Source organism: Oncorhynchus mykiss, chromosome 10 (genome assembly GCF_057628025.1).
Source record: "Oncorhynchus mykiss isolate SJ-2025 chromosome 10, ASM5762802v1, whole genome shotgun sequence".
NCBI lineage: Eukaryota > Metazoa > Chordata > Actinopteri > Salmoniformes > Salmonidae > Oncorhynchus > Oncorhynchus mykiss.
Window position 1 is genome coordinate 54694929 of NC_143031.1, and position 23476 is coordinate 54718404.

Consider the following 23476-nt stretch of genomic DNA (forward strand, 5'->3'; position numbering starts at 1 on the left):
ATTGTCCCGATATTTCCTAAAATAATTAAACTAATTTAGTCCATTTTTCATCAGAAGGAGTGTAAAACGCTTTTCTTTAATTTGAAACTTTGCCAGGCTGCTTTTTATTTTATTTTACTAGGCAAGTCAGTTAAGAACAAATTCTTATTTACAGCCTGTGAACAGTGGGTTAACTGCCTTGTTCAGAGGCAGAACGACATATTTTTACCTTGTCAGCTCTGGGATTCGATCTAGCAAACTTTCAGTTACCGGCCCAACGCTCATTAGGCAAAACAAACTGCTGCGCTGTGGTATAGGCATGGACATTAAAACCAGGGTATAGGCACAGACAGAACAATGAGGCAGATATTTCTGCCGGATGTATAAATGTGAAGCATCCGCTTGGCGTTTCCACTCACTATCAAATGTGATGGTGAGAAGAAGCTCAGTGGCCGGCAGTGAGAGAAGATAGATTTGTAGACTTTACCCTTTGCCAAACATTTTTTATAAATAAAACGTTCAGGAGTGCTAGGGCGAAACGAGTTTTTGCGTTCTCTTACGGAAATTTGCAAATACATGCTAGAACGCGCCAATATGATATCGCTAGCTCGTGCTTGGCTCTGCCCACCTCCTAATTGTTCTGCCAACTATGACTCATTTGTTCCCGTTGGAAACTACAGGCTGTGGGCTATCTTTGTTAAAGGTCTATTGTCGCGTTCAAAACAACCGGGAACTAGGACAAATATGAGGTCAAATCATGACGTCCGTGAACTTCAGGACGGAAAATCGGAGCTCCAGAAAAAGGATTTCAGAGTTGGGTGACTGTTCAAAACTAGTTGTTTCCAAGTTGTTGTGAACGCACTGAAGTCGGAAGTCGTAGATTTCCAAGTTTCATGTTCCGAGTTCCCAGTTGTTTTGAACGTGGCATATATAGTCATGACATGAAAGCTCTCATTGGTAGGCAGACACGTCCATCAAATAACAGCCATGTCTAGATCATGGACCAGACAGAAGAAAGGTTTTAATCTGGTTGGGCTCATACACTGTAGGTGAAAAATAAATATATATATATATATATATATATATATATATAGATATATATATATAGGATACGACATTCGATATTTGTTTTAAAGCAGATAGTTTGTGACCCTACGCATGTCAAAGAGGAAGCAAGATGTTGAACGTTATTACACGCTGAACAATTGTCGGAACATTTCTACTGGTTGAACCGTTAACTGCGGGTTTTCCGAAACGAACTGTCGAACCCAAACCAGATTGGATGTGATTTAGCCCTATTCTGGTGGGCGACATTTGTAAATACGAGCCAGATGATGTCCGGAAAGTATTTCAAGGCTCATGAAGTCAGTTGCTGTATCAAATATTTCATATTTGGATTCAATATAATATTTTGGGTAAGTAAATCTGCTATATGACGATAGTGTCTGTCAGTGTCTGTCATGGCTTTATAGACTAGCCTACATCATATTGAAATGCTTTTCAACCTTGGCCTGCGTTTCACATATGGGGGAAAATGGGCAAGGAATTTGTATCATTAATGTTTTTTTTAAAAGTCTTACATCAACGGATGCAATAAATAACATAATTGATCGAATTGAAATCTGAATGCAGTGCACATTAGGTTATTGGTCGACCATTATTAACATTGAATAGGTGCTTTATGAGGAGACCAACATACGGGACACAAATAATAGCCGAATCGGTGGTAAATGCGGCAATGTTGAACTAAAATAGTAGAATTATGGTTTATTTTGATAAACGCGGGGTCCGGACCTAGATAAGCAGCTTTCCTCTTGCTGTTGTAATTCTAAGCATCCATTTGTGATTACGTCATGATGTCATTTTTTTTCATTAAATTTGTAGGCCTACTGCTCATGGCACTCCTTAAATGAAATGCAAACTATAGCAGCTTACATCTGATAACATGCTCCCTCTATTGTTTCTATTTTGCAACATCTTGGCATCACTGTGCATGACAATTATGTCAACATGCAGACTATTGAGAAAAATATCTACTTTATCTGATATTTAATCTTTCTTTAACTAGGCAAGTCAGTTTTGAACAAATTCTTATTTACAATTACCGCCTACCAAAAGGCAAAAGGCCTCCTGCGGGGACGGGGCCTGAAATAAAACATAAATACAATTTTTAAATATAGGACTAAACACACATCACAACAAGATAGACCTAAGACAACAACATAGCAAGGCAGCAACACATGACAACACAGCATGTTAGCAACACAACATGGTAGCAGCACAAAACATGGTTCAAACATTATTGGGCACAGACAACAGCACAAAGGGCAAGAAGGTACAGACAACAATATATCACACAAAGCAGCCACAACTGTCAGTAAGAGTGTCCAAGGTTGAGTCTTTGAAAGCAGAGATTGAGATAAAACTGTCCAGTTTGAGTGTTTGTTGCAGCTCATTCCAGTCGCTAGCTGCAGCGGACTGAAAATACCTTTGGGGACCTTTAACAGAATGTGACTGGCAGAATGGGTGTTGTATGTGGAGGATAAGGCCTGCAGTAGATATCTCAGATAGGGGGGAGTGAGGCCTAAGAGGGTTTTATAAATAAGCATCAACCAGTGGGTCTTGCGACGGGTATACGGAGATGACCAGTTTACAGAGGAGTATAGAGTGCAGTAATGTGTCCTATAAGGAGCATTGGTGGCAAATATGATGGCCGAATGGTAAAGAACATCTAGCCGTTTAAGAGCACCTTTACCTATTGTTCTATAAATGATGTCTCCGTAATCTAGCATGGTTAGGATGGTCATCTGAATCAGGGTTAGTTTGGCAGCTGGGGTGAAAGAGAAGCGATTGCGATAGAGGAAACCAAGTCTAGATTTAACTTAAGCCTGCAGCTTTGATATGTGCAGAGAGAAGGACAGTGTACCGTCTAGCCAGGGGCGGCAGGGTAGCCTAGTGGTTAGAGCGTTGGATTAGTAAACGGAACGCCCAATTTTTCAGTTTTTTATTTGTTAAAAAAGTTTGAAATATCCAATAAATGTCGTTCCACTTCATGATTGTGTCCCACTTGTTGTTGATTCTTCACAAAAAAATACAGTTTTATATCTTTATGTTTGAATCCTGAAATGTGGCAAAAGGTCGCAAAGTTCAAGGGGGCCGAATACTTTCGCAAGGCACTGTATATAGCAGGCAGACGGGCCTCGAGGCATTGGGGCGGCAGCGTAGCCTAGTGGTTAGAGCGTTGGACTAGTAACCGAAAGGTTGCAAGATCGAATCCCCGAGCTGACAAGGTACAACATCTGCCGTTCTTAACTGACCTGCCTAGTTAAATAAAGGAAAAATAAAAAAAAATAATCAGTTACTGTTGGATTGAACATTCGACTGGGCAGAAAAAGCAACTTTGAGCATTACCAGTATCTCAGAAACAGCCGTCCTGGACTTTTCGCGCACGACAGTGACGAGAATGATGCGACAAAAAAACAAAACAAAAAAGTCAGCGGCAGTCTTGTGGGCGAAAACAGCATGTTGATGAGTGGTCGAAGGAGAATTGCAAGCTAGTCCAAGCTATCAGCCGGGCCACAAACAGACAAATAACAGTTCTGCAGTGGTGTGCAGAACTGCATCTCAGAATGCACAACTCTTCGATCCTTGTCACAGATGGGCAATTGCAGCAGATGACACTGGAACCCATTCCTATCAGCTAAAAACAAGAAGAAGGGGCTCCAGTGGGCACGCAATCACCAACACTGGACAATTGAGGAGTGGAAAAACATTGCCTGGTTCCGGTTGCGTCATGCATCTGATGGCAGAGTCAGGATTTGGCCTAAGCAGCCCCATCCTGCCAACGATACAGGCTACCTAGACCTACCTAGACTTCAGTTACACTGTAGCCTACCTACACTCATCTGCCAGGTGGTGTACCACTGTGTACCACCAACATCCCTGTGGAATGTTTCTGACTTGTAGAATCCATGCCCCGAAGAATTCAGGCTGATCTGGAGGCAAAGGGGGTACGACCCGGTACTAGATGGGTGTACCTAATAAACTGGCAGATGAGTGTAGGTAGGCTACAGTGTAACTGAAGTCTAGGTAGGTTTACTTGTTCCACGTACATGTTTGCGACATGCACAATGTCAAGGATTTTGTTGAGTTTACAAATGTAATGTTAACATGTAATTACTCAAGTTGTAGCCTAAGTAGTCTACTGTCACAATACTGTATTATCATATTAATATTTATCTCTACAATCATTTAATTGTGCCTGCCTACCATGGAGGCAGGGAGCCTAGTTGGACCAGTAGCTGGAAGGTTGCTGTTTCAAGCCTCGGGCCAGGCGTAAACTGGCCAGTACTGGCAGGTACCATCAACTGCATTTGTGCATCTGAGCAAGGCATTTACACTTAAACTGTTCTCCATCCAGAAGAGCTGCTCCATGGCTGACACTGCGCCTTTCAACGTGTGTATATACAGCACAGTATATGGGGGCAGGTTGAGATATACAGTATACAAATGTCTGTTTCTTATGAAATTGACAATAGTGTATCTATTCTATTCGAATCTATGCTAAGGGACCATTTAAAGTGGGACCCCAAATTCGTGATTGCAAATTGCCTTCACTGAAGTGACAATAGGTCGAGTGGCACTAAAGGATAAGGGGGCATGAATTACATCTATATCCAAAATAGATAGGGTATCTTTGTACATACAAATGTATTGAAGTTGTAACACATTATATCATTTTCGCCGTCAATACACTCCAAAAAGACCAGAAAAGAAATGCAGATCTGGTGCATGCAACGTGTTTCGACTATGTCTTCTGAAGTGAACCATTATATATCAGATTGATTGTTTGAGTCATACAGTATAACCTGGTATATAGTCTGTGATATCTGTTGACACAGTGCTTCCCATAGTCTACAATTTGTTGCCATTGTAAGATGTTCCCGTGCTGATTGATAGGTTAGATTATACATTCAGTAGACTACTGATGGAATCCTTGTCTTATAAAACAACAAAAAATAACATTAATAATTTTGGGATAATTATTTATTTTCATATACGGTAGATCCTCACATCTTGTACAGCATAACTTGACAGGTGAAGTGAACTTCAGGTTAAATGTACACTACGGCGCTCTAAAACACAGTGCGGCAAATCTAATTGTTACGGATGGATGCGCACTATATTAATTCAAGTATATATGACTTCTGTTGTAAGGATGTAGATCCATTGATATAAAACCTATAGGCAGGTTCACTGTACACAATTAAGCCTAGTCCTGGACTAAAAAGCGCTTTCTATTTGGCGATTCTGAGCCAGTTTCCTGAATATAAGCCTCTTGGACTAATAATCATTTTCAATGGACAATCTCAATTTCAATATGGTTTTTAAGCCAGCACTAGGCTTAATCTGTATCATGGAAACTGGCACTTAGAGTGCTCTTTAGTCCAGAACTAGTCAAGGCCTAATCTAGCCTTGTCTAAGATCTGTTTGTGCTGTTTTCCCAACTCTTGTGGTCAACGTCATATCAAAAAAGTGTCTTATATAATTTAATTGCAGAGTCATTTATTTTACCATTTTACCATCTTGAGGGCAGGGAAGAGCTACAGGCAAGTGTAAGGCTTAGGTTTGAGGGCCATGTCATACCTACAATGTTATAATGTAAGATACATGGCACACAGATTACCTGTTCTTAAATCAAAGCACTGAAAGAGCCAACTGTATCTCTGCAGAAAATTTGTGCTTCCTTTATTATGCTTTCAAATTGCTTTTAAAGATTCATCCTAGTGTAGGAGGCCCTAGTGTTGGAGGAGGCCCTAGAAAGTCTCCGACACTAGGGCCATGTACATTTCAGGGTCTGTCCTGGATACTGTGACGACTATTATGTAACCTAAACAGTGGTTCAGTCCATGTGCTTTAGCACAAGATGATAACCCAGTTAATGAAATGCCTGTACAGTTTCTCCCTCATCAATTGCTTTTACGGGTATCGCATTGATGGAAATGCAGGAGGCTATTGTGCTGTAGTATTTTTGCTCACATTATTTCAGGGTTATAGAATTTTGCGTATTAGTCCATAGAGTTATGGCAGTTCTAAATTCCTGGCCCCAAAAAATTGAGGAATCCTCCTACATAACAGCAATAATTGGTTGATGTTAACCCCAACAATATTCAGTACAGCATACCTGTGCACATTTTTCATGTCTTGATGGTTGATTAATGGTGGAATAACTTTCCTCAACCACAACTCAGTAGATAAGCCAGAGAGGATGTCTCTAGTTTTATATTAATAAGTCATATCTAAAATACTTTCTCTCTCTCTCGTGGTTCACAGTTACTTGGAGTGGCGTTCCTTGGCATAGGACTTTGGGCATGGAGCGAGAAGGTGAGTCCAGCTGAGATCCCTGGGTGTCCTGTATCCTATAGATAACTAATGATCTGCTAGCTGACTGCTCAAAGAATTCGAAACACATTGCAAGTGTCTGCAGGTATAGTGCATTATGATGCAGTTATAATGCATTGTAAGACTTTTTGAGCATAATGTCTTATAATTATTTAATAATGATCCAGACTAAATACCAGCCAATTTGAGTCAATATAAGCCTGTTTATAACACATTATAAAGGCTCATATACATGCTTAATAAAGCATTATGCTTGCAGGCTTTAAGTGTTACAGAAGAGATCCTAGTGTTATTTATTATTTCTGTTCTACCAATAAAGAAGTATCATATGCCATGGTAATAGATCACAGGTTTATAAGTCTATGACGAGACTGACCCATGTTAAAGAGTATTCCACATCCACCTGCCCTGCATGCGATCATTTCTGTCAAAAAAAGTGAAAACACTGGAGTTTTCCTGTGGGAAGCGTGACTACACAATAGCTCCTGAATGGATTGGACATTCACAGGTTCATTTGTATTTATTAGGGATAACACAATGAAAAAATGGGTTTCTCCTCTTTTGGCTCATATTTCCAAGCTGTCATGCATATATGTGTGTGCGTGTACATATCCTGGTGTGGATGTGTGCGTGCATGCATGTATATGTTTTTTTTATTTATTTAACTAGGCAAGCCAGTTAAGAACAAATTCCTATTTACAATTACGGCCTCCCCCGACCAAACCCAGATGACACTGGGCCAATTGTGCTCCGCCTTATGGGACTCCCAGTCACGGCCGGATGTGATTCAGCCTGGATTTGAACTAGGGACTGTAGTGACAACTCTTCAACTGAGATGCAGTGCCTTAGACCGCTGTGCCACTCGGGAGCCCAAAATGCCCGTGTCTTTGTCATGAGAGTCCTAGAGTGGAATCATTTTTGTATGTCCAATAAGGTCTCCATTGCTCAAGCTCCATGTTTCAAACTCTTTAAAACAGTTGACATGATTGACTATGAATAAATAACATGACTAATTGACTCTTCATGAGTCAATTATATCTAGTGATATCTCTCTCTCTCTCTCTCTCTCCAGGGTGTGCTCTCCAACATCTCGTCCATCACAGACCTGGGGGGCTTTGACCCCGTCTGGCTCTTCCTGGTGGTGGGAGGAGTTATGTTTATCCTTGGCTTTGCCGGCTGCATCGGAGCACTGAGGGAGAACTCTTTCCTTCTCAAGTTTGTATGTTCCCCTTTTTATTCGAGACCATTATATTTTACATTGATATGACATAACATTGGAAGTATTTTTCCTCCCCTTGTCAATACTTAACCCTACCCTACCAAGCAATTATACAGTTGAAGTCGGACGTTTACATCCACTTAGGTTAGAGTCATTAAAACTAGTTTTTCAACCACTCCACACATTTCTTGTTAGCAAACTATAGTTTTGGCAAGTCGGTTAGGACATCTACTTTGTGCATGACACAAGTAATTTTTCCAACAATTGTTTACAGACAGATTATTTCACTTATAATTCACTGTATCACAATTCCAGTTGGTTAGAAGTTTACATACACTAATTTGACTGTGCCTTTAACCTGTCTAGGACTGGGGTTCCGCCTCCCAACAGCCAGTGAAAGTGCAGGGCGCCAAATTCAAAACAACAGAAATCTCATAATTAAAATTCCTCAAGCATACAAGTATTTTACACCATTTTAAAGATACAATTCTCGTTAATCCAGCCACAGTGTCTGATTTCAAAAAGGATTTACAGCGAAAGCACCACAAACGATTGTTAGGTCACCACCAAGTCACAGAAAAACACAGCCATTTTTTCCAGCCAAAGAGAGGAGTCACAAAAAGCAGAAATAGAGATAAAATTAATAACTAACCTTTGATGATCTTCAGCAGATGACACTCATAGGACTTCATGTTACACACTACATGTATGTTTTGTTTGATAAAGTTAATATTTATATAAAAAAATCTGAGTTTACATTGGCGCGTTACGTTCAGTAGTTCTAAAATATGTGGTGATATTATTGCAGAGAGCCACATCAATTTACAGAAGTACTCAAAATAAACATTGATAAAGATACGACTATTATACATGGAACTTTCGATAAACTTCTCCTTAATGCAACCGCTGTGTCAGATTTCAAAAAAACTTAACGGAGAATGCAAACCATGCAATAATCTGAGTACAGCCTTTAAACAACAAAGCAACCTACCCACTACTATTGGGTAGTCAACATTACTCAGAAATAGCATTTTAAATATTCACTTACCTTTGATGATCTTCATCAGAATGCACTCCCAGGAACCCCAGTTCCACCATAAATGTTTGATTTGTTCGATAATGTCCATCAGTTATGTCCAAATATCTTCTTTTGTTCGGGCGTTTGGTAAACAAATCCAAAAGCTCGTTCAGGTCTGGCCATTACAGCCCGTAGAAACATGCCAAACTAAGTATGGAATAAATCTTTAGGATGTTTTTAACATAAAACTTCATTAATGTTCCAACCGGACAATTCCTTTGTCTGTACAAATGAAGTGATGAGCCCCTCCTTTAGAGTAGAATCCTCAAAACAGTTTCTAAATACTGTTGACATCTAGTGGAAGCCTTGGGAAGTGAAACATAACTAATATCACCCTGTATCTTCAATGGGGGCTGAGTTGAAAAACTATAAACCTCAGATTTCCCACTTCCTGGTTGGATTTTTTCTCAGCTTTTTGCCTGCCATTGTAACGGCTTTCTTCTATCTCCTCCTCGGATGAGGAGGTGTAGCAAGGATCGGACCAAAATGCGGCGTGGCTATTGAGATTCATGTTTAATAAAACAACGTAAACACGAATCAATACAAAAACAATAAACGTAATGTGAAAACCGAAACAGCCTAAACTGGTGCAAACTAACACAGATGACACTAAGGACAATCACCCACAAAACACCCAAAGAATATGGCTGCCTAAATATGGTTCCCAATCAGAGACAACGATAAACACCTGCCTCTGATTGAGAACCACTTCAGACAGCCATAGACTTCACTAGAACACCCCACTAAGCTACAAACCCAACACACCATATACAAAACCCCATGCCACACCCTGGCCTGACCAAATAAATGAAAATAAACCCAAAATACTTCGACAAGGGCGTGACAGAATCCCCCCCCAAGGTGCGGACTCCCGGACGCACACCAAAAACCATAGGGGAGGGTCCGGGTGGGCGTCTGTCCATGGTGGCGGCTCCGGCGCGGGAGGTGGACCCCACTCTATCAAAGTCTTAGTCCCTCCTCCTCGCGTCCCTGGATAGTCCACCCTCGCCGCCGACCATGGCCTAGTAGTCCTCACCCAGAACCCCACTGGACTGAGGGGCAGCTCGGGCCTGAGGGGCAGCTCGGGACTGAGGGGCAGCTCGGGACTGAGAGGAAGCTCAGCACTGAGAGGAAGCTCAGCACTGCGAGGAAGCTCAGCACTGCGAGGAAGCTCAGCACTGAGAGGAAGCTCAGGCAGGTAGTTGGATCCGGCAGATCCTGGCTGGCTGGTGGTTCTGGTAGATCCTGGCTGACTGGCGGATCTGGAAGAGTCTGGTTGATTGGCAGATCTGGAAGAGTCTGGCTGACTGGCAGATCTGGAAGTGTCTGGTTGACTGGCAGATCTGGAAGAGTCTGGTTGACTGGCAGATCTGGAAGAGTCTGGCTGACTGGCAGATCTGGAAGAGTCTGGCTGACTGGCAGATCTGGAAGAGTCTGGCTGACTGGCAGATCTGGACGAGTCTGGCTGACTGGCAGATCTGGAAGAGTCTGGCTGACTGGCAGATCTGGAAGAGTCTGGCTGACTGGCAGTTCTGGCTGCTCCATGCTGCTCTGGATGCTCCATGCTGACTGGCTGCTCCATGCTGACTGGCAGCTCTGGCTGCTCCATGCTGACTGGCTGCTCTGGCTGCTCCATGCTGACTGGCTGCTCCATGCTGACTGGCGGCTCTGGCTGCTCCCTGCTGACTGGCGGCCCTGGCTGCTCCATGCTGACTGGCGGCTCTGACTGCTCCATGCAGACTGGCAGCTCTGGCGGCTCCTTGCAGACTGGCAGCTTTGGCGGCATCCTGCAGACTGGCAGCTTTGGCGGCATCCTGCAGACTGGCAGCTCTGGCGGCTCCTTGCAGACTGGCAGCTCTATGCAGACTGGCAGCTCCATGCAGACTGGCAGCTCCTTGCAGACTGGCAGTTCCTTGCAGACTGGCAGCTCTATGCAGACTGGCAGCTCCTTGCAGACTGGCAGCTCCTTGCAGACTGGCAGCTCCTTGCAGACTGGCAGTTCTGAACAGGCGGGAGACTCCGGCAGCGCTGGAGAGGAGGAAGGCTCCAACTGCGCTGAACAGGCGAGGCGCACTGTAGGCCTGATGCGTGGTGCTGGCACTGGTGGTACTGGGCCGAGGACACGCACAGGAAGCCTGGTGCGGGGAGCTGCTACCGGAGGGCTGGGGTGTGGAGGTGGTACTGGGTAGACCGGACCGTGCAGGCGCACTGGAACTCTTGAGCACCGAGCCTGCCCAACCTTACCCGGTTGAATGGTCCCGGTCGCCCTGCCAGTGCCCCCCGGTAAGCACAGGGAGTTTGCCCAGGTCTCCTACCTGGCGTAGCCATACTCCCTGTTAGCCCCCCCCAATACATTTTTGGGGCTGACTCCCGGGCTTCCTTGCGCGCCGCCGTGCTTGCTTCACCAACTCCATTCTCCGATAACCTTCCTCGCACTGCTCCAGCGAATCCCAGGCGGGCTCCGGCACTCTCCCTGGGTCGACCGCCCACCTGTCTATCTCCTCCCAAGTAGTATAGTCCATGCTCCTGCTGTCCATAACGACCTCCCATGTCCACTCCTCCTTTCGCTGCTGTTGCCTGTCACCACGCCGCTTGGTCCTGTTGTGGTGGGTGATTCTGTAACGGCTTTCTTCTATCTCCTCCTCGGACGAGGACGTGTAGCAAGGATCGGACCAAAATGCGGCGTGGCTATTGAGATTCATGTTTAATAAAACAACGTAAACACGAATCAATACAAAAACAATAAACGTAATGTGAAAACCGAAACAGCCTAAACTGGTGCAAACTAACACTAAGGACAATCACCCACAAAACACCCAAAGAATATGGCTGCCTAAATATGGTTCCCAATCAGAGACAACGATAAACACCTGCCTCTGATTGAGAACCACTTCAGACAGCCATAGACTTCACTAGAACAAACCACTAAGCTACAAACCCAACACACCACATACAAAACCCCATGCCACACCCTGGCCTGACCAAATAAATGAAAATAAACCCAAAATACTTTGATCAGGGCGTGACAGCCATATGAGTTATGTTATACTCACAGACATCATTCAAACAGTTTTAGAAACTTCAGAGTTTTCTATCCAATACGAATAATAATATGCATTTATTAGCATCTGGGACAGAGTAGGAGGCAGTTCACTCTGGGCACGCTATTCATCCAAAAGTGAAAATGCTGCCCCCTATCCCCAAAAAGTTGAACAGCTTGGAAAATTCCAGAAAATGATGTCATGGCTTTAGAAGCTTCTGATAGGCCAATTGACATAATTTGAGTCAATTGGAGGTGTACCTGTGGATTTATTTCAAGGCCTACCTTCAAAGCAAGTGCCTCTTTGCTTGACATCATGGGAAAATCAAAAGAAACCAGCAGAAAAAAATTGCAGACCTCACTAGTCTGATTCATCCTTGGGAGCAATTTCCAAAAGCCTGAAAGTACCACGTTCATCTGTACAAGCAAGAGTACGCAAGTATAAACACCATGGGACCATGCAGCCGTCATACTGCTCAGGAAGAAGACGCGTTCTGTCTCCTACAGATGAACGAACCTTAGTGCAAAAAGTGCAAATCAATCCCAGAACAACAGCAAAGGACGATGTGAAGATGCTGGAGGAAACCGGTACAAAAGTATCTTTATCCACAGTAAAACGAGTCCTATATCGACATGTCCTTAAAGGCCGCTCAGCAAGGAAGAAATCACTGCTCCAAAACCGCTATAAAAAAATCCAGACTACAATTTGCAACTGCTCATGGGGACAAAGATCATGTCCTCCAGTCTGATTAAACAAAAATATAACCTTTTGGCCATAATGACCATTGTTATGTTTGGAGGAAAAAGCTTGGTCACAAATGGGTCTTCCAAATGGACAATGACCCCAAGCATACTTCCAAAGTTGCTGCAAAATGGCTTAAGGACAACAAAGTCAAGGTATTGGAGTGGCCATCACAAAGCCCTGACCTCAATCCCATAGAAAATGTGTGAGCAGAACTGAAAAAGTGTGTGCGAGCAAGGAAGCCTACAAACCTGACTCAGTTACACCAGCTATGTCAGGAGGAATGGGCCAAAAAATTCAACCAACTTATTGTGCGACGCTTGTGGAAGGCTACCCGATAGATTTGACCCAAGTTAAATCATTTAATGGCAATGCTACCAAATACTAATTGAGTGTATGTAAACTGCTGACCCACTGGGAATGTGATGAAAGAAATAAAAGCTGAAATAAATAATTCTCTCTACTATTATTCTGACATTTCACATTCTTAAAATAAAGTGGTGATCCTAACTGACCTAAGACAGGGAATTTTTACTAGGATTAAATGTCAGGAATTGTGAAAAACTGAGTTTAAATGTATTTGGCTTAGGTGGATGTAAACTTCCGACTTCAACTGTAGGTCCACTATAATGTGTGTACTAAACCAGAGCACACAGCTTTACGGAGCAGGTGTGTGTTTTTGTTTTGTTTGGACTGGTGAATTATTGCTCTCAATTATGTCTTTAATGATGTATTTTATTACAATGTGATGTCTTTTAGGAAGTCATGGTTAGGTCAGTTTGTTTAAGGATGTTTTTTTAACATCTTTTTAACAACCAGAAAAGGATATTTTTATCAGGTCGTAATATGGTTGAACAGATATCAACCAAAATCTTTCCCAGGACTTCTTGATGTTGTCACGAAAGAGACCTTAGGTAACAGAGACCATTTTGTTCTCAACCAGAAAACCAGTTTAACAAACAGATTTTTTTTCCCCATTTGTGATTGGTGGGCCTTTGATATAAATATTGTACACTCTTAGAAAAAAGGTGCTATCTAGAACCTTGAAGGGTTATTTTGGCTGTCCCCATAGGAGAACCCTTTGAATAACCTTTTTGGTTCTAGGTAGAGCCCTTTTGGGTTCCATGTAGAACCCTTTCCACAGAGGGTTTTACATGGAACTCAAAAGGCTTCTACCTGAAACCGAAAAGCGTTATCCTATGGGGACAGCCGAAGAACCCTTTCAGAATCCTTTTTTTCCAGGAGTGTAGATGAAAGGGAGGTTTAGGTTTATGACAAAAAGCTTTATATTGAGAGTCTTATAAACCAAGGCAACATCTTAGATAATGTCAATGCAATGTTGAATAGATTGGCAATGAATTGTTAGAGGTCCAGAATAGATTAATTCTCTCTCTGATGGCTTGGTTACACCCCCGGGTTCTCTTGAACTGGGTGATGGAAGGGGTAGCTGATAGTAGAAAGCTTGAAAACAACAACAGTGATTACTAATGTGTTTGCATAATATATTTGGTTGGCAGTGTTGATTAGCTCAGTTTTTTAAGTTCAGTTGCTTTATCTACAAATATGTAGCATTTGTTCATGTTTCATATACTGTGCTATGCTTCTATCCAGTGGGGAAAAGATGGAATGCGAAAACATAATGACTTCATATCCTGGCTGTAAACTGGTTTGCTGGTTGTAGAGATCACATAATTCTTTCATGATGTCATAACCAAGTGTCGTGTCTGGACTATCATTAAATGTGAAGACAGTTATTTAATCAAATAAATTCTATAAGTGTAATTATTATTACGCGATTAAACTAATCATGTAAACTTTAATTAACTAGGAAGTTGGGGCACCACAGAATTTTTTTAATAGAGTATTTCCTGAATTGACTCTTCAGATATTTTCATATCTTATCGAGTACAGTCATCTATTAATGTCTATAACTCTTTACCTTTCGTTAGTCTCATTCCAAACGTTGTAAAATTCTTGGTTATTTTCATGAACTCTAGCATAAATTATGAATCAGCGATATACAAATTGGCTTAATTATTTCTTTCCTAACTAACTTAGTTAATCACAGAAATACATAACAAACAAACAGTAGATTACTAACACAATGCATTATTGGTTACTAACACAATGCATTGATAACATGATAGAAAAGTCCCTAGTGAGCTAAGCCGATATGCCGGCTTGGGAGACAAAAGAAAAGGGGTGGGGACTGAGAAAGAGCGGGAGAACAGAATGGATAAAACTACACTCATAGAAATTGCTAATACTTTACATGAATGACCGCTCATTCAACATATTTACGAGTGTATGTCTTGCTGTCTTTCTTTGTGGTCGCCGGTCCATCTGCTGGAGAGAATCAACAGAAAAGTCTCTGGTTGTGTTTCCCTGAAGATCAAAGTCATAGGTGGTTAGTATAGATACCATTCGGGAATGTTAGAATAGATGTTGTTCTGCGGTTGTCGCTATTCTCGTTCTAGGTTTATGTCATTTCTAGCTGCAGACTAGTAATTAGTTTGTCTAGAATTTCTCACTTATTCTGTAGTGATCAATAGTCTCAGAGTTGAACCATTTCCAGCCATGTAGCCAATGCTCCGTGTGGTATGGGCTTCTGGTCTTGTAGTTTTAACCAATTTCACACATAGCTTCAGCTGCATGTTTTCTAGTCTAATGTGAATTTCATCAGGAGTGGGTTTTATACACTTCAGAGAAAAGGGTGGTCGATGATGCCGACGTAATGTCTACGTGGGCGTGGCCATTGATGTGGTTAACTATATGGAAACCTATATTTTCTCATTTAGAAGGTTGATATTTTCTCATTTAGAAGGTTGACATCACATTACATCTTTCCACAAATAGTTTAATGTTTAATCACGTTTCACAATATTTAGATGTAAACCTGACAGCCGGGAAATGTACACTAGGAGATGTTATGTGTGTTTCCTGTCCTTCACCAAATGAAACAACTTTGTTCATTAAATACCCGCGGACCATTCCCATATTTCTCAAAACTAGAAATATCGTTTAATCCTCCAATTTTGGGGATTAGGAGTTGAAGAAAGAGAAACTCTTTGTTCCACTGTGAAATCCCCTCTCACCATACTGCATGTCCAAAGGGGGAGCGGGTCCCTTCCAGGAATTTACGACCTGTCGTTAAGTCATGAAACTGTGGAGAGGGGGGGGGGGGGGGGGCTATGATCCTCCCCCCCCAGGGCACGTCATGACACAAATCAATTAGCACTGTTGGGAGATTTGGAAAGCCATAGGCAAATCAATCAACAATATAATAATACTTTTATTATAAATATTCATCTTTAATTTACAATCTGTAAGTACTAAGTGATTAGAAAGGTTCAGAATTTATGTGAAACATCACAGCACAGTTGAAAAATATATGGCACATGGAAATCATAAGTGTGGTTTACATAGATAGGTGGGATGGACTGAGAGTAGCTGAGGGGTGGGTTATAAAGCTCATATTCTATAATAGTGTCATAATAATATGACTGAAAACACGATATATAATGTATACAGAATGTTTTTAATTATATCCAGATATATATAATGTATATCAAATAACTATATTCTTCCTATGTAACTACTGTGAAAAAAGTGCCATTTATGTAAAACGTGTGTAGAATGTACATGTAACAAAAAAAACTAAAAGTTATTTTTGTCCTCTGAAGAGGGGAGATGGGACACAATTTTTTTTACATTTGAAAATAATAAAAATACATTTACAAAAGCTCCTATCGCAACCAGTATACAACCTGCTCATTAACTTCTTATGGCAGGGGGCAGTATTGAGTAGCTTGGATGAATAAGGTGCCCAGAGTAAACTGCCTGCTACTCAGTCCCAGAAGCTAAGCTTTGCATATTAGTAGTATATTTGGGTAGAAAACACTCTGGAGTTTCTAAAACTAAGCTTTGCATATTAGTAGTATATTTGGGTAGAAAACACTCTGGAGTTTCTAAAACTGTTTGAATGATGTCTGTGAGTATAACAGAACACATATGGCAGGCAAAAACCTGAGAAAAATCCAACCAGGAAGTGGGAAATCTGAGGTTTGTCATTTTTCAACTCTTGGCCTATCGAATTCACAGTGGGATATTGGTCATATTGCACTTCCTAAGGCTTCCACTAGATGTCAACAGTCCTTATAACCTTGTTTGATGCTTCTACTGTGAAGTGGGGGCGAATGAGAGGGTAATGAGTCAGAGGTCTGTCAGAGAGCCACAAGCTCAGTCTCGCAAGCTCTGTTCCATTGCATTTCTACAGACAGGAATTCTCTGGTTGGAACATTATTGAAGATTTATTTTACGTCCTAAAGATTGTTTCTATACTTCGTTTGACATGCTTCTACAAACTGTAATATAACTTTTTGGACTTTCTGCTGGACTTGCAAGCGCGTCGTGAGATTGGATTTGTTTACCAAACTCGCTAACAAAAGTAGTATTTGGACATAAATTGTGAACTTTATCGAACAAATCAAACATTTATTATGGAACTGGGATTCCTGGGAGGGCATTCTGATGAAGATTATCAAAGGTAAGTGAATATTTATAATGCCTATTTCTGACTTCTGTTGACTACACAACATGGTGGATATCTGTTTGGCTTGTTTTGGTCTCTGAGTGCTGTACTCAGATTATTGCATGGTTTGCTTTTTCTGTAAAGCTTTTTTTTAAATCTGACATGCGGTTGCATTGAGAAGTTTATCTAAAGTTCCATGTATAACACTTGTATTTTCATCAACATTTATGATGAGTATTTCTGTAAATTGATGTGGCTCTCTGCAAAATCACCGGATGTTTTTGGAACTACTGAACATAACACGCCAATGTATACTGAGATGTTTTGATATAAATATGAACTTTATTGAACAAAACATACATGTATTGTGTAACACGAAGTCCTGTGAGTGTCATCTGATGAAGATCATCAAAGGTTAGTGATTCATTTATCTCTATTTCTGCTTTTTGTGACTCCTCTCTTTGGCTGGAAAAATGGCTGTGTTTTTCTGTGAATAGGCACTCACCTAACATAATCGTTTGTGGTACCTTTCACCGTAAAGCCTATTTGAAATCGGACACTGTGGTGGGATTAACAAGAAGTGTATCTTTTAAAATGGAGTGAAATAATTGTATGTTTGAGGAATTTTAATTATGAGATTTCTGTTTGGCGCCCTGCACTTTCACTGGCTGTTGTCATATCGATCCCGTTAGCGGGATCTCAGGCATAAGATTTTTTTAAGTGATTTGAACCAATTTTTCTTGCTGGCTATTCCATATTAAGTGTTGGCCAATGTCACTCTGTTCCAGTTCTCTGTGTTCCTGGGGATCATCTTCTTCCTGGAGCTGACAGCTGGAGTCTTGGCCTTCGTCTTCAAGGACTGGATAAAGGACCAGCTCAACTTCTTCATTAACAACAACATCCGGGCGTACCGGGATGACATTGACCTACAGAATCTCATAGATTTCACCCAAGAATACGTAAGAGCAGTTATCTTTTCACAACTGTCTTTCTGTGTGATAAGATAATTTACTGGTGCATCCAGTGGTGTATTTGGGGCTATACGCAGGTACAGTGCCTTTGGAAAGTGTTCAGAATCCTTTACTTTTTCCACACTTTGTCACTTTACAGCCTTATTCTAAAATAGATTTTTTTTAAATAATAATAATTCCCTCAATCTACACACTAACCCATAATGACAAATAAAAAAGTTGTTTATACATTTTTGAAAATGAATAAAAAATGTAATACTGAAATATCACATTTACATACAGTTGAAGTCGGCAGTTTACATACACTTAGGTTGGAGTCATTAACTCGTTTTTCAACCACTCCACAAATTTCTTGTTAACAAACTATAGTTTTGGCAAGTCAGTGAGGACATCAACTTTGTGCATGACACAAATAATTTTTCCAACAATTGTTTACAGAAAGATTATTTCACTTATCACAATTCCAGTGGGTCAGAAGTTTACATACTCTAAGTTGACTGCCGTTAAACAGCTTGGAAAATTCCAGAAAATTATGTCATGGCTTTAGAAGCTTCTGATAGGCTAATTGACATCATTTGAGTCAATTGGAGGTGTACCTGTGGATTTATTTCAAGGCCTACCTTCAAACAGTGCCTCTTTGCTTGACATCATGGAGATATCAGCTAAGACTTCAGAAAAAAATTGCAGACCTCCACTAGTCTGGTTCATCCTTGGGAGCAATTTCCAAACGTCTGAAGGTACCACGTTCATCTGTACAAATAAGAGTATACAAGTATAAACACCATGGGACCATGCAGCCGTCATACTGCTCAGGAAGGAGATGCGTTCTGTCTCCTAGAGATTAATGTACTTTGGTGAAAAAAGTGCAAATCAATCCCAGAACAACAGCAAAGGACGTTGTGAAGATGCTGGAGGAAACCGGTACAAAAGTATTTATATTCACAGTAAAACGAGTCCAATATCGACATAACCTGAAAGGCCACTCAGCAAGGAAGAAGCCACTGCTCCAAAACCGGCATAAAAAAGCCAGACTATGATTTGCAACTGACATGGGGACAAAGATCGTACTTTTTGGAGAAATGTCCTCTGGTATGATGAAACAAAAATATAACTATTTGGCCATAATGACCATTGTTATGTTTGGAGGTAAAAGGGGGAGGCTTGCAAGCTGAAGAACACCATCCCAACCGTGAAGCACGGGGTGGCAGCATCATGTTGTGGGGGTGCTTTGCTGCAGGAGGGACTGGTGCACTTCACAAAATACATGGTATCATGAGGGAGGAAAATTATGTGGATATATTGAAGCAACATCTCTGACATCAGTCAGGAAGTTAAAACTTGGTCGCAAATGGGTCTTCCAAATGGACAATGACCCCAAGCATACTTCCAAAGTTGTGGCCAAATGGCTTAAGGACAACCAAGTCAAGGTATTGGAGTGGCCATCTCAAAGCCCTGACCTCAATCCTATAGAACATTTGTGGGCAGAACTGAAAAGTCGTGTGCGAGCAAGGTGGCCTACAAACCTGACTCAGTTACACCAGCTCTGTCAGGAGGAATGGGCCAAAATTCACCCAACTTATTGTGGGACGCTTGTGGAAGGCTACCCGATTTAAACAATTTAAAGGCAATGCTAACAAATACTAATTGAGTGTATGTAAACGTCTGACCCACTGGGAATGTGGTGAAAGAAATCAAATCTGAAATAAATCATTCTCTTTACTTTTATTTAGACATTTCACATTCTTAAAATAAAGTGGTGATCCTAACGGACCTAAGACAGGGAATTTTTACTAGGATCAAATGTCAGGAATTGTGAAAAACTGAGTTTAAATGTATTTGGCTAAGGTGTATGTAAACTTCCGACTTCAACTGTAAGTATTCAGACCCTTTACTCAGTACTTTGTTGAAGCATATTTGGCAGCGAATACAGCCTCGAGTCTTCTTGGGTATGCCACTACAAATGTGGCACACCTGTATTTGAGGAGTTTCTCCCATTCTTCTCTGCAGATCCTCTCAAGCTCTGTCAGGTTGGATGGGGAGTGTCGCTCCACAGCTATTTTCAGGCCTCTCTGGAGATGTTCGATTGCGTTCAAGTCCGGGCTCTGGCTGGGCCACTCAAGGACATTCAGAGGCTTGTCCCAGAGCCATTCCTGCGTTGTCTTGGCTGTGTGCTTAGGGTTGTTGTCCTGTTGGAAGGTGAACCTTCACCCCAGTCTGAGGTCCTGAGCACTCTGGAACAAGTTCCTGGACATTTCTGGGGAGAATGCCCCTAGCCCTCACCCTTCGATCCAAAAGGTCCCAGACTTGCTCAATGGGATTGAGATCTGGGCTCTTCACTGGCCATGGCAGAACACATTCCTGTCTTGCAGGAAATCACACACAGAACGAGCAGTATGGCTGGTGGCATTGTCATGCTGGAGGGTCATGTTAGGATGAGCCCGTAGGAAGTGTACCACATGAGGGAGGAGGATGTCTTCCCTGTAACGCACAGCGTTGAGATTGCCTGCAATGACAACAAGCTCAGTCCGATGATACTGTGACACACCGCCCCAGACCATGACAGATCCTCCACCTCCAAATCGATCCCGCCCCAGAGTACAGGCCTCGGTGTAACGCTCATTCCTTCGACTATAAACGCGAATCCGACCATCACACCTGGTGAAACAAAACCGCGACTCGTCAGCGAAGAGCACTTTTTGCCAGCCCTGTCTGGTCCAGCAACGGTGGGTTTGTACCCATAGGCGACGTTGTTGCCAGTGATGTCTGGTGAGTCTCCCAATAGCGCTGTCTTAGGCGTCACAGTACTGACATTGCAATTTATTGCCCTGGCCACATCTGCAGTCTTCATGCCTCCTTGCAGTTTGCCTAAGGCACGTTCACGCAGATGAGCAGGGAGCCTGGGCATCTTAGTTTTGGTGTTTTTCAGAGTCAGTAGAAAGGCCTCTTTAGTGTCCTAAGTTTGACCTTAATTGCCTAACTGTGACCTTAATTGCCTACCGTCGTAAGCTGTTAGTGTCTTAACGACTGTTCCACAGGTGCATGTTGATTAATTGTTTATGATTCATTGAACAAGCATTGGAAACAGTGTTTAAACCCTTTACAATGAAGATCTGTGAAATTATTTGGATTTTTACGACAGGACAGGGTCCTGAAAATGGGACATTTCTTTTTTTTTGCTGAGTTTATATATGGAGACTCTTTAGTGACAAAAATAAGGGGTAAAATACATGTACAAATGTAATAAAAGAAAGATCAGGATTTTTTTTTATCTCTCAGATACAGGACAGACACTTCAGAACAAACTTCATTTTGATTGTTTTGGGGGGGACTATCTGTTGTTCCCTTTAGGGAATCTGTTATTCAATGCGTTTGTGTCACATGTGCTCCTTCTCCGGCCTCTAGGTCACCAGGCAGCTTGTGATGGCGCACCCCTGTCACCATCATTATGCGCACCTGCGCGTCATCACTTACCTGGACTCCATCACTTCCCTGATTACCTTCCCTATATATGTCACTCCCTTTGGTTCCTTCCCCAGGAATTATTGTTTCTGTTTCTGTGTCATGTCTGTGTGTTGTCCGTGTTTCTTATTTTGTATTATGTTGTGTTTATTTATTAAAACACTCACTCCCTGAACTTGCTTCCCGACTCTCAGCGCACATCGTTCAAGAATAACCCCTCATCTAGGTAAGCATCAGAGAGTGCTTTTTTTGTGTCAGGTGGAATGATGTCAGGTATGGGGGCCGCTACAGGCTTTCATGCCTCAGCCAGATCGCCTGGCTTCCCTGCCTCCGCCAGCTCGTCAGGCTCTCATGCCTCAGCCGGATTTCCAGGCTCCACTGCCTCAGCCAGCTCGTCAGACTTTCAAGCCTTCGCCGGATCGCCAGGCTCCCCTGCTTCCACCGGCTCGTCAGGTTCTTGTGCCTCAGCCAGATTGCCAGGATCCCCTGCCTCAGCTGGTCTGTAAGGTTCCCGCGTCCCAGCCGGCAACAGGTTCCCGCGCATCAGCAGGTATGACCGGTCCGATCCTGATCCCCGGGATCGTCCCTTGGGTTGGCGTCCTGAGGCTGGAGCCGAAGGCGCCGGGGAGGGGGTATCGTCACGTCTGCTCTCTCCGGTGCTCTAGGCCGCCATGCTCCCGCGTCTCAGCCGGCCTGACATGTTTCCCGCACCTCAGCAGAGGTGACTGGTCCACTCCTGATCCCTGGGATTGTCATTTTGGTCAGCGTCCTGCGGCTGTAGCCACGCGTCGGGGAGGGGGTACTGTCACGTGTGCTCCCTCTCCGCCCTCTTGTTCACCAGGCAGCTCTTAATGGTGCACACCTGTCACCATCGTTACGCGCACCTGCACGTCATCATTCAACTGGACTCCATCACTTCCTTGATTACCTTCCCTATATATGTCACTCCCTTTGGTTCCTTCCACAGGTGTTATTGTTTCTGTGTCATGTCTGTGCGTTGTCCGTGTTTCTTATTTTGTATTATGTTGTGTTTTTATTTATTTATTTATTATTATTATTATTATTATTTAAAACACTCACTCCCTGAACTTGCTTCCCGACTCTCACCGCACATCGCTACAGTTGGGCTAATAGCAGTCAGGCCGAATACAAATGTTAATTAAATACTTTTTAAATATTGTTTTTGTTACTTCAAGGGGTCTTAAAAATGAAATAGCAAAATTTGTTTGAATTTTAACAATTATTTGATGAAAAAATGACTATGTGCTTTCAATTTATGATATCTATCGGTAAAAGTTAACTAAGGCAACAAAAGTTTGGTCCGGAGTCTTGGCTGAATCTTTGCGATGCGCAATTCAGACCCCAATACACCTTCCCAATTAAATGTTCACTGCAAAGTAGGCAGAATGATATCATGATGATTTGTATGAATCGGGAGGGCATTTGTTAAAGCAAAGTGTGGGCAGCGGTGACCGCTGATTGGCTGTATATCCGTGACGCGAGGTGGTTGGAGTTGTCAACAAAGGAGCATGACAGAAACAAGTTTCTTAGAAAATATATACTGTATGAAGCAATCTGTGCATTTGAACAACAGTATAAATACACCTATTTCACTTTTGCTTGTCAAAAACCGAATGACCATTGCTGCACATGCTGCCGCTCTTTTGAACAGATTAGATTATGCTGTTTAGAACGAGCAGCCAGCTCACAAACAACAAGTGCACCAGGGAGAACGCAACAAGCATGCAGATGCAATAAGTGAAAACACATTATGTAACTTGGGATAGATTGCTAACATAATGTCACAAAGCATGATTCGCTAGCCAGTTAACTTCCATATTAATTTAGAAAGACTTGAAATTGGCATGGGTGCTTGCTAGCTAGCTAGCTGATTTTTAAAGGTAGATAACTGGTTAATTTGACAAAAACATAAAAATATTTCTCAATGTTTCTCAAAATGACTGTAGCTGGCTAATTAAATCGATCATGCTTTGTGATACACCCAGTGCTTTGGAATACAATCCGGGGTAGTTCCCCCTCATAGCAAATAGCTGG

At 42.1% G+C, this 23476-nt stretch overlaps 1 protein-coding gene across 4 annotated transcripts in view; it reads left to right on the forward strand.

Annotated features, from left to right (window-relative positions):
- The first annotated feature begins 949 nt into the window (after positions 1-949).
- The window catches only part of LOC110534273 (tetraspanin-5), a 38600-nt gene continuing 16073 nt past the window's right edge, over positions 950-23476 (forward strand). For 2 of the 4 annotated variants that reach the window (XM_021619035.3, XM_090187132.1), the window contains exons 1-4: positions 950-1394; positions 6313-6363; positions 7454-7600; positions 17780-17950. In XM_021619035.3, coding sequence (XP_021474710.1) covers positions 1311-1394; positions 6313-6363; positions 7454-7600; positions 17780-17950 — 453 coding nt within the window. In that variant the 5' untranslated portion in view covers positions 950-1310. Of the gene's footprint in view, positions 1395-6312; positions 6364-7453; positions 7601-17779; positions 17951-21364; positions 21597-23476 lie in introns of those variants that run through there. The other 2 variants (XM_090187133.1, XM_090187134.1) reach the window with 2 other exon arrangements.